The 12509-nt window shown below is 39.9% G+C and overlaps 1 protein-coding gene across 2 annotated transcripts in view; it reads left to right on the top strand.

Moving 5' to 3' along the window:
- Positions 1-12509, top strand: part of gramd4a (GRAM domain containing 4a) — a 52951-nt gene that overhangs the window by 25227 nt on the left and 15215 nt on the right. For both annotated transcript variants that reach the window (XM_044186385.1, XM_044186384.1), the window contains exons 4-5: positions 9319-9439; positions 12169-12230. In XM_044186385.1, coding sequence (XP_044042320.1) covers positions 9319-9439; positions 12169-12230 — 183 coding nt within the window. The remainder of the gene's footprint in view (positions 1-9318; positions 9440-12168; positions 12231-12509) is intronic.

The raw sequence follows: 12509 nt of genomic DNA, 5'->3' as shown, positions 1-12509 counted from the left end.
GTTTGAGTGTGTTTCTGTGTGAATTTTTGTGCGTTTCTAAAGTCCTCACCCCAAGATACGATAAGCAGAACACAGATTCCTTGAGTGATAACCCTGTGGTAGTTCTATGATTATTATAGTAATGGATGTAAAAGCAGAGGGATATATCAACTAGAATATGTCCCCTGGGTGACAGAGCTGAGCTGTACTGACCCTCCTACTGGTGCTAGAATAACAAAGGATTGTGCCAGAAGAAATCACCTCATGTTGTTATATGAGCAGGCCTAATATGCTAAGCTTTTATTGCTTCACTTCTCTGTCTCTCCTTAGTTCTCTCTTGCTTTTATTTTTTTCCCCATTCACTCCTACCTCCTAAATGTCTTTCTTTCTTTGCCCTTGTGTCCTCTTTTTGCTTTTCTCTTTTGCCTACTTTATAGTCTTGGCTCGTTGATATCTCTAGCTTTGTCTATCTCTGTTTTTGCGTTACAAAAGACCTAATTTTACTCTTATCTGATTTTTGCAAGCTAAAAAAAACACAAACTCATGTAGCTATGGAGTACACAAGCCAAATGCATAATTACACAGAAGCACAGATGTACTGGACATTTGTTCTGTTGATGTCCATCCTAGAACTAGCAGGCTAAAGTGTGCACATGTTTGTAGTGCCTCTATATTCTCACATTGCACTATATAATAGACATGTCCTGCCTTAATTGGGTTTATTGGTTTTGCCCCTACTAGTTCCGTACCATTTGAGAGAACTAGATGTGTGAGGGTGTGTTTGTGTGTGTGTGTGTGTGAGAGAGAGAGAGGCTATCCTGTTTGAGGTCGTGTATTGAAGGTCACTGCGGGGGAACAGGACAGGCTTTGTGCACTACAGTGACTGGCTGATCAATACAGTGTCCTAGCTGCTGCCCTACTTCACGCTGGGCAGAGGAACACACACATAAAGGCTACACTCAAACATACACAATGCAGCAACAGCACAACTGAAAGCTAATGGAATCAGAGATGAATTGCAGTAGGGCTGTAATGCAATGCGTTCTTCACAATACTATCTGGTACTCAGTAAACCCACCGGTACTGGGAAACCACCCGGAATAACAAGTACATCCCAGTTGCGTATATCAAACAGCCATTAGGAAGTGTCTTATTCTCCACTGACAGATATTAAAAAAATAATGGATATTAAGAGTGCAGAGATATAGTGTCAATTTTAAACACCCATAGTCCACCCACACAGGGGTTTTCACTTCTGTTCTCTGATTAGACCTCAAAACTGTGGGTGTGTACAGACTGTCCCTGATTGATAGCTCCATCACTCTTCTTTTAGTTTTGTTGCACCTGTTAGGGCCGGACAATGTACACGTCATAATTGTTATTAGTTCATTGAGTTTGGTAATGCCACGTAATTCCCTGCATAGCTCATATCCCATTTTGACTTATCATAGCAGGAAAAGCACGGGTGTCACTAATAACATTAACAATGGCTCAGTTCTATTCAAGTGTCCCAGCAAGCCAAGACAGTGAACTGAAACAGCTAAATGGAATTCACGTTAACGAATTCATCGTTAATTGTATTATTTACGACTGTGCTTGTCCTGTGTGACTTGTCAAAATATCTTCTGTGAAACAGAGCAATTAGCCAGAGTAATTGAAAACACCTGTGTGGGTGTGCAGGGCCTTTTAGCTACTGGAATGAACTACCTTAGCTGTTACTGTATTTGTTGCTCAACAAATGTCTTGTTGAAGTAACTCTAGTTTAAAATGTGAGCTTGAAAGTTCATTCTTGACCTCGGAAACAGTAATTAAATAAACAAACAAGCAAACAAAAAAGCTTACTCAAGGTGCACTTACATTACATATTTAAATATTTTAGAGTGCAAAAATGTTTTCTGCTTTCAAACTGAATTGTAGCAGCCCTGGAAATATCTTGCTATGATACAACATTGTCTGCAATAAGACATATATACCAAACCACAAAAATGGCCTAGAAAGTGGAAGTTGCATTGCTAATAGCTGTGCTTTTTGAGTCCTCACATAAAATAGATTAGGATGACAGTCCAGTGTAGTGCTGTATTTTGTCTAAGGACAAAATGGAACAAGCATACTTGTTGAAAGCTTATTAACGTATTCATTTAGAAGTAAAATATTTAAGAAATAGATTTCAGTAATTGATGGTCATATTGTGCACCTTTAGTATCTGGAGAGTTTATACACAGCAGAAAAATGGAAATAATTGAGAAGTCTTAGTTTTGTATTCTTGGAGATAATTATGCAAGTGAGTGTTCTACGGGACTCGGCCTCATTACTGATGACTGGTACTCTGATGATGATTCATTCTTCTAAGACAGCTACAGGACATGCTGCATGATAATGAATAAACCTTAGCTCTGTATAACAGGAAATCAAGTCATTGAGGCAGAATGGGTCTTGACAGCTTTCTGTAATTGGGATGTTTGAGTTTGGGAAGAAGAATGTCACGTTAAATAGAATATTATATGTGACAACTCATATAACCTCTGTGTCTACACACAGGTGGTGCAGATTTTACATTAGTTACTCTCACTATACTCTAGTAAATGTCCCAGTTCTTAGATTTTAATTTAGTTGTACCCTCATGAGTTTAGATACAGTAGTGTGTAGTCATCATTCAGTTGCTGTAGCCGAGCGTGTGAGAATGCAACAGGTGGCCGTATGGGTAGTTCAGTCTGTTTTTTGACCAGGCAGCATGTCCACGACATACTGTATGTGTTCTGTCAAATTGCGTTTTAAGCAAAACATTGAACCTGTGTGTGTGTGTGTATATTTCACTGGATAAAAGCAATGACTGACATGATCTATAACAGAGATTGTATGTAATTCTAATATCAAGTCAATTGCTTGTATTTTCTAGCAAATTAGCAGTGTTGAACTGTGTAAATTTGATTTGTTTTCCTTACTGTTTCCTTGAAAGCACTTGGTTCCCAGTTCTGAGAGGAGACTGCAGTCTTGACCAGATATCTATGATGTAATCAGAAATACTTTAATGACATCTATTATGTGATTACTGTTCTCCAAACAAGCAGATGCTGTCCTCCCTGCTGACACAACATTGGATTATGGAACATTGTTTATCTAGATTATTTATTGCATATTTCTTTCCCACATAAATATTTGAGCATTCACAAAGACCACGCACAGTAACATAGACCTCCACAGAGAGAAAAGACAGTCAAACTTCACATTTCCTGTCAAGGAGTCTGGATCTGTGCCACGTGAACAAGTGGTCAGCAAAGAAAGAGTAGTGTTGTTTTGATATTGCAGGGAGAACTGTGAAGTTTGAGATTCAGCCATGAAGTCAACATAATGTTGTGGAGGGGGGAAAAGTGAAACAAGTGAGTGAAATCTAGGTCACCCAGAGATATCAGGGCCAGAGTAGAAGGAGGCCACAGAGAGAAAAAATTATTTTTAAAAAGATACAAGACAAAAAGACAAAATACAGTACTTGCTATTTGTTCACTCCAAGTACAACCTAAACTACAGTATAATAATTATAAAATACAAACTAAAATGCAAAATCTGAAAGGAAAAAAAGAACTCTTGACTCTTAACTCTTGAACTTATTGCTTGCAGAGTGAGGGCAATATGAACAGTTTAGTGTGATCAGCTGTCTGTGTAGATTTGCAACAGGTTTAATTTCTAAAGTAAAACTGAAAGAACATGATGTCTCACAATTGAAAAGATGTTGCAGTTTGTATTATACAGAAACAATTTGGGGTAGATAAATCATTTATTCTTATTGCCAATGACATTTTGGCTTTTCTCAACCTGTCCACTTTTCCTTGGTCAGTGTCTTGAATGGTGTATTAACATCTGCAGATTAGCTGGAGGCCACAAAGCTCAACCTCCCTTTCTGCTCAAGTCATCCAGTGTTGGGGAAAACACTGTAGAGAATGGCGAACAATGAGAGACCAATGTGAAGCAGCTGATTCTCTCTCTCTGTTGCTCTCTCTCTGTTGCACTCTCTGTCTCTCTCTCTGAATCCCCCATGCCCCCACCTTCATTTTAATGAAAGGAGCCATTGTCTCTGACCTGGATTGAAAAACTCACACAGTACTTTTCCTTTGAGGTCTTAAACGTTGCCTGCTTAGATGAAAAGCGATTTGTTTTGCTTACGTATTTACAGTACTCATGCACTCGCTATCCTCGCACACATGCTCCTGCACACAAATATGAACATGTACAAACCAAAACACAACAAACATAACACATGGTCACACATATGTACACAAGCGCTCAAATAATCCCATACAGGCACATGAACATATATAATGTGTTTGTGTCAGAAATCTCAGATTCCAGGCCCTCTTAGTCTGCTGGCCACCCAGCAAAGCCCCACCTCTCTCTACCTCCGCTGCCCTCCTTCTCTTTTTACCGAGTGCCTAACACACTCAGACCAGCTCCTATCACTGACCATCACTCTCTGTGTGTGGAGGCCTAGCAGAACAGTCTCCTGTGTTGCTGGTGACAGATTAGCACCAAAAACCCTGTCCTTGACCTCTTTGTCTCTGGATGGTACATGTGAACGTGGAGGATATACCTGAAGGGCTTTAAAGAGGTTTGTGGTCATTAGATAGCAGAGGGTGCTAAACAAGCTGGAACGAACCAGGAGAACCTGTAGCTGTGGCTCGATTTCAAGAAATAACCAAGGCGGCCACTCTTCCGTCCCGTTCCTGCATGAGTATCCCAGGGACTGACCTACTGCAGAGACGGATGGGTTTGTGCAAGATGGAGGACTGTACCTTTGACAGCTTTGAGCTGCTTTACAGTGGAACTGTCGATAAGATCAAAAGCCACAAAAGCAACCTCAACCTCAGTAAGTTTGTCAGCTTCAAAATCAAGAATTTCTGGGCAAGTTTAACCTAATTACAGTGTACTGTAAACTTAAGATAACTAAAACCTTTGTACATTAGCCAGCCTTGTTTGGCAACCACACTGCACTGTATACTACAGAGTATACAGAAGTGGTACTGTAAACTTCTGTTTTTATTTGATCAGTCCCAGGGAGATATAACAATAAAGATTAGGCTATCTTTGTATTAATTTTGTACAACAGTCAACATAAACATACAGTATGTCAGCTCATAAACCTCAGGATGTCAGTCAGTTTTAGTCTTCACCACTAGATAACCTCTATCCTAGTGAGATAAATATTAGTAACACAAATATGATCAACCTCTGTGCGTTCAACCAAGTCAACCTCTGCAAGTTGTTAACCCAAACTCATCTCTGTCCAAGTAAAAATAGCAACTCCCTCAGTGGTGAATCATGACAATAGAAACTGCAGTCCCCTCAGCTTCATGTTCACTAATATTACTTCCTCTATTCTGTGTCATGGTGTCGATTTTGAAAATGATTGTGCCATGTAGTGGATATAAAGGAAGTCTCATATAACACTCAGCTGCTGGCTCATGCCACCTCAGCTCCACCAAGGCTCAACAACATTTCCCCAATTTTTTAAGATATTGGCAAAAGATAATTAGTGTCATCAACTTTGCACAAAATTTTAAAGTTTTCGAAACATCTGAATAAAACCATCCATTTGATGGTAATCAACTTCTACTTTTGCGAGATAGTCCAGCAGAGGCTCAGTAATCTTTGTTATTCAATTTTGTCCAGTTGTATTCAGACAAACTTGACTTCAACCCATGGCAATGTTAAAATTATGTCGAAAAAATATTTTATTCAACTGAAAAACCTGAGCAGAGTGTCTAACTACAACTTGACCATCTTCTGTCTTTAACCTTATCTGGTACTGAGTGTACTGTATTACCCAAACTAAACAAGACCACATTAGCTCCCCTTGGTCTCCGTGGCATCCTCATATCACAATTAACTGTCCTCAATATGACTAATATTTTCTGCTCCTTTCCAGCCTTTATTAGCAAATAATATAATGTGTGTAACTCTTATTCAAATTGCTGTCAGCTTTTTTTTTTCTCAGAGATTAGAGCTCCATGGAAATCCTGCATGGGAGAGAAGGTCAGCGCTATTAAAAGTGACATCTCCTGGCATGGCATTTAGCTAATCCCCTGTATGTTTTACAGATAAATGGTCTAGTTACTAGCCTTCATAATGGCCAAAGAGACCCTGTGATATGGTAACCCTGGGTGGAGATTTATATATAGAAGACAGCAATCCAATTTTAGAAGCTGAACGGGCGTGTTGACAGTATTATTAATATGCTATCTGATGTAGAGGGCCTCTGTGGAACAGGAAAACGATTGTATTCTATCTGTCCGTGTCTGACACACATAGCATACTGTATCATGCTGTGCTGTATCACACGCTTGCGGCCCCATATCTAACACAGTATTATGGACTCTTGGAATGAGGCATCTGTGTTTCTGGTGTTAGGAAGGAATTGGTCAGTGTGGAAGGAAGGAAACTATGGCGAGGAAAAGGGTGGAGAAAGGGTTAAGGAGTTGTAGAAGTATGTATACACGGAAATACTTGCACAAGGTGAAGGGAAGGAGTAACATACAGGATTGGGGTAGGAAATTGGGGGGAAAGGATTGACAGTGTGGTAAGATTAAAGAGGGTAAAAGGTGAACAGGATCAGGGACTTGAAGGTATGGACAACAGCAAATGAGTGACAGCGTCATATGAGTATAGTACATCTAGTATTCACTCTTTAGAGCAGCACCATAAATGGTTTTATGTAAAAAAATAAATAATAATAAATAAATAAATAAAAAATAAATATATATATATATATATATATATACCAGTTACATTACTGTAAATTGGGACTACAACAGAAGAGAATGTTGCATCCTCTTTCATTGTATCACATTCACACTGAAATTACATTATGCTATGTATGGTTTACCGACATCATGTGACATCCATTTAAGGTATTGGTTTTAAATTTCAAGCAATTATCTATTGCTGCATTTTGGAAACACCAACATTTAAAATGGACTATTAATCTTAAATTAGGGTGGTTAATCTTTGAAACTGCTGTGTTTTAGTCCATCAAAGACTGAATAACTTAAAGCTGCACTAATCAATATTTTTATATTAACAATGGAAGAAATGAGGACTTGTGAAAGTGGTCACTCATCGTGACAAACCCGCAGAGAATTATCAGCCAACTCTGCAGTTTGCTTCAGCTTTATGAAAAGTTTTAGCATCTTTCAGCTCATTGTTTTGGTCTTATGGCCCCAACTTTACTGTTTTGGTTCAGTCTTACCACTTTCGTCACCCTTGTTCCCACCTGTAGAGACAGCTGTTTCCAGCTAAATAAGCTTTGAAAGGCCCACTTTACGCAATCTGCCCACCACCAAATGAAAGTTAGCAGCTAGCTGGTAAAAATAGTGGAGCATTTAGCAACTAAAGAGCCAAATATTTCCCTCAGGAGTTGGTGGAGACCAAAACAGAACTAAAATTGCATGGAATTGCATACATCAGGTGGCAAGAACACAACTCCAAATTAATGCTTATGCTGCTCTTTGTCTACTGGATGTATAAACAGGCAATTGTTTGCCAATGTAAATTGTACCCTAGTGGCCAAAACTTTGTCTGAGTATCTCTGACATACTGTATTCCTATCACTCTTCACTTTCAATCTCAACCAGTATTAAGTCATTTTGTCTGTAACGTGAGATCGTCAAATGCCACTGCTATTGCTGTTAAGCTTTACGTTCTGTACAGCGTAAACCACTGATCTAGTTCTGCCTATACCACCTAGGGTGCATCGCTGCTGCTGTTAGCCGTTTGTCTAATAGGTTTACAATTGGCCGTGGATCTCCTGGCACAGGGTAATGTAGTCAGTGCTAAGCTGCTTAGCCCATAGCAACCTTTGGCTGGCCTCTGGCTTGTCTTACGCACACACAGACGCACACGCACTCAATCTCTCTGTGTTGTTTACATACACAAATACTGCAGCATAGACACATTCTTATGTAACAGATAAGGAGAGGGAGACAGGCAAACTGAGCCAGTGGAGGGGTGAAAGTGTATAAGAGTCATATTACATAGATGAATGAAGAGATGAAAGAATCATACTTTATGTTTTTGGTTTACCTCTTCAATGCCCCAATGTACAAGGATTTCAAAAGGAAGACCAAAATGTGCCTTACTGCTCTTACTAAACCAGAAATTTAAAAGAAAAGATTATTATACTAAGCAAGAGGATTGCTGTATACGGCTACATGTATGTATGTTCCCTCAGTAAAAGCACACAGTGTTGTTGCAGATGCTTCAGCTGCAGGAGGTGCTGGCAATGAATGTTTTATTAGCGTTAATGGGAAGAGATAAAGGGCGAGTGAGATGTGAGATATGAGATTAGGTGATGAGAAACTGGCAGTTAAATTCTTGTAATATGAATCCCATTCCGAAGAAGGGGGGACCAGGTGATATACACTTTCCTTTGCAGGGGGTGCGTAACCCTGCTTTTATCACTTTCTTCACTGTCAGTTTGGTCCCTTAGGAGAATGAGGGTACTGCTGGTTCAGGCAGTGTTTTCTTATGTTTTAGGTTGTAGAGATAATGATGTTAGTGCTGAGTGGCACAGCTTGTACTTCTGTTATCAATACCGTGTAGTGTTATGTTATGCAATTTCCTATGAATCCTCAGTATGATGGTGTTTACAATTAATGCGGTGCCACTTTATTAAGGACAGCCTTGCGGGCAATCAAAAAGTTTCATTTTCTACATATGTGGTTGTAATTTTGTGCGTTTTCTGAAGGATTTAATCTGTGCCTTTTGCATGTTCTTGTTTTGTGTGCCTCATTCTGCGGGTGCATAAATGTATGCAAGCATTCATTCATCTGTGCCTCTGCACGTGTACACACTTTTATTGACTCCTGTCCTCCAATATTCATGTGTCCCTTTAGTCAGGGACAATAGACAGAGAGGAAACACCGCTGAGGCTGCACCCCAGGCTTTGAAAGCCCTGATACCTGAAACCACTTAATGCTACGAGCTGATTGACAAGGAGGAAGAGTGAGGTGGAGGTGAAGGAGATAGCTGGAGGGAGGCTGTTTTTTTGAAAATCTCTTCATTTCTATGACTTCAAATTTGATTTGACTTTAAAAACAATATTTTTTCCACAATTGAATTATATTGTTTCTATTCAGTTTTAGTAAAATTGAAGTTGTTTTCCCCAAAATTAAAGGGTTGTGTATCTGAAATGCTGGATGAAATGTTTCTCATCAAGTATTATCCTCTTACATACTTATCAGATGCCTTTTTCATGACCCTGAATGTGTGTGTGTGGAGCTCTCGGGGTAGCATTGTTTTCATATGAAAATTTGAGATACTGATCTCCAGCGTTTGTGTTGTGTTTTCCAGAGGAGGAGCTGAGGAAGCTGCGGGAAGAGACCAATGTGGATTCTCTGCGGCAGGAGCTGGAGAGAGAGCGAAGCAAGAGGATAGACCTGGAGCAGAAGATGAACGAGGTGCTCAAGTCCAGGTAAGAGACGAAGACAGAGAGCGGAGTCAAGTGCATGACGTGGGTGAAGGAGATGAGGGCTAAATGTGCGAGATGGGGAGTAATAATGAGGGAACGACAGGAAATGGTGACACTGCACTTTGTAACATTTCAGCTCAGCAGAGTTTATCATAGGTCATGTTGGATGGGTATGTGTTTGAGTGTGTGCGTGTGTGTGTCAGTCTAAGTGCTACCCAAGGTTTCTTTTATAAATAGAGGCCTCAGCAGCTTGGTAGGCGGGGAATTCCATAAGGGGGTGTGTGTGTGTGTTTGTGTTTGGAGGGAGATGGAAAGAGAAAAAACAAACAAGTCATGCGCCGGTCTGTCGCAAAATGCACTCTCTGACATAGTAGCCATGCAGCTGTCAGGAAAAGCCTGCGTCTCTTGGCACAGAGTGAGCCACCCTTAAACCCAGGGTGTACTGCTCTGCGTGTGTGTGTGTGTGTGTGTGATCAGATGATGTTTCTGTGCCTGCCCAATGGGAAATTCCACTGGTGCTCTCCAAGTGATTATCAGCACAGAAAAATGGCCTCAAGAATGTCAGAGACAGTTCAGGATTTTGTAAGAGGTGAACTAATGTACCATGACCTAGGAGTTTTCTTCAGTTAATCCTTTGTCAGCAGTATCCAGCTGGAGAAATATAGGTGTTCTTTTTCTGTGGCTACTATCCAAGTGTTCTTGAGCAAGGCTAAATAATATCTTTTTAAAAATATTCTTTAAAAAAAGAATACATTCAGAAAAGTATTAGAATTTATGCACTGTGCTTGTGTAAACATAGCGCCGGTGGATCACACTGCGGACAGAGGAGATTAAAATATCGCTTTCTACATGTTCATGCTTGTTGACCATTGAGGTTTCTTATTTTATTTATATGATTTCAACACATATTTGTTGTTCACAACGTAGCATTGTCAGCAGGAAAATAGTCCCCTGGACGTGTCGATAGGAGTTGAGCTTATCTGGACACTTTATGGCTGACTGAAGTAACATAACTACCCCTTACACACCGGGAAAGAGTCACGTCCATAAAAGACGTGGTTTACCCAGGTTACCCACAAGGCCACCTTTCTTAAAGGGGAAAGCTCGGCCAGTATCACACAGGTGCAGTTAGACTGTGGGTGTGCTAACCAGAGGTGGAAGAAGTATTAAGGTCCATTTCTGGTCCAAGCACTAATACCAACTTTGAAAATACTCCACTACAAGTAAAGGTTCTGCATTCTAACCCTTACTAAGGTAAAAGTATATAAGTATTATAGCAACATTTACTTAAAGTACTCATTGCACAGTAAAATGAATGGTCCCTGTCAGTGTTTTACTATTATATATGCTGTTTTTGGATTAATATTACTGCTGCATTTACTGCTGTAGATGTTTAAGGTCATTTTAACTACTTTATAAACTGTTGAATCTACAGCAATGCATCATACTGTACATGATCATCATATGTTTGCACTATTTCAGAATTTACGGTATGTTATTCTAGAGAAAATGTGTATATCGAGATATATATATATATATGTGGCAATCATTGTTATATGGTCATTAGAGCTGCAACTATTAGTCGAATAATCGATTAGTTGATCACCAGAAAGTTAATCTGCAACAAGTTTGATAATTGATTCATCGTTTTGAAGAAAAACATACCAAATGTCACAGATTCCAGCTTCTCAACTGGGAATAGTTGCTATCCTTAGTCTTCTATGATTGTAAACTGAATATAATAGGAAAAAAAAGAAAATAATTGAGGTGCATTTCCACCACCAACTGTGGCTCTCATGTCTCACTCTCATGTGGTAAGCAGTCCAGCTGCCCAAATCACATTACCTTGTGAGGCAGCTGGATTTGCGAGATCACGCGAGAATCCAGCCCAGATTTTCAACATAGCCTGCCCCGAATATATAGCAGAGACATTCAGGCATAGCTCCTGCGGTGGAAACGGTATTGCCAAATCTCTACCAGTGGACACATTTCTACCGTTGCACGGTAGCCTATACATCGTCATATCGCCCAACCCTATCTTGAATTTGTTATTGTTGAAAGACATTTTATAGTTACTGGAGCCAAAAAATCCAAATTAGGGCACCACCTCTTTGTTTGGCCATGACACCTGTCAATCAAGACATCACTTTTTAATTACACTGAGGCAGGCTATACAAGAAATGTACTCACAAGTAATGCTTTATTTTTACAGGTCCATAATTTCTTAATAATTTCCAAGATATTTTCTGGAAAGAACATTGTAATTTGGTATTAATTATAGGGAAAATCCAAATCCAATAAACTCTTGGAATGCTGTTTAATCTTTTGATTGATTGATTTTCTGCATTTACACCTATTTATTTGTCAGTACAACTGATGGAGACACTATTCTGTTTCTTGCTCAATTTCACACGTTTGCGTAGAATTAGCTTGAATCAAATCATACAGTAGTAAAACTAATGTGTGAGGCTATAAGTGTATGCTCTTAGTCTCAGTGTATGTTCTTCTTTTCACTCTTTGTTTTTGATTGTCCAAGACATGTTCTGTTTTTGCTGGCAGCTGCTGTGAGACTGTAACAGTGACTTCACAAAGGCAGATTGAGACTGAAATTGCAGAATATAAACTGCCTGAGACGTGCCTGCTGAGGGACTACAGCAGCTCTCACAATAGCGAAGTAAGACTAACACTTGACAAATCTTTCCTTTTTTTCTGTCTCTCTCTCTCCCCCTCAGGCTGGAGGACTCTCCGCCACAGCCTCCCCGGAAACAGCAGTCACCCTCAAACAATGGAACAGGTAAGACCCTTGGAGGAAGACAGTGTGGGAGTCCACACAGATTAACAGGAAATGAGTAGGGATGGAAGACGTCTTCCAAGTGTGGGAGTAAATCGAGAGGACTGTGTGTGTGTGCGTGCGGGGGGGTGGATATGTAGGATGTGTGTGCGGTGGAGTGCTCGACAGGAACAGTGTGAGTGCTGACAGTGAGTCGGAAGTGTTCATGGGTTATTCTAGAGCATATAGCAATGTGGTGTGTGTGTGTGCAGCAACAGAAATTCACACATACATCGTGGTTTC

The sequence above is a fragment of the Siniperca chuatsi genome, linkage group LG23, assembly GCF_020085105.1.
Source record: "Siniperca chuatsi isolate FFG_IHB_CAS linkage group LG23, ASM2008510v1, whole genome shotgun sequence".
Classification (NCBI taxonomy): domain Eukaryota; kingdom Metazoa; phylum Chordata; class Actinopteri; order Centrarchiformes; family Sinipercidae; genus Siniperca; species Siniperca chuatsi.
The sequence above is the reverse complement of the archived record's forward strand: the minus strand, read 5'-3'. Positions and strand labels throughout refer to the sequence as shown.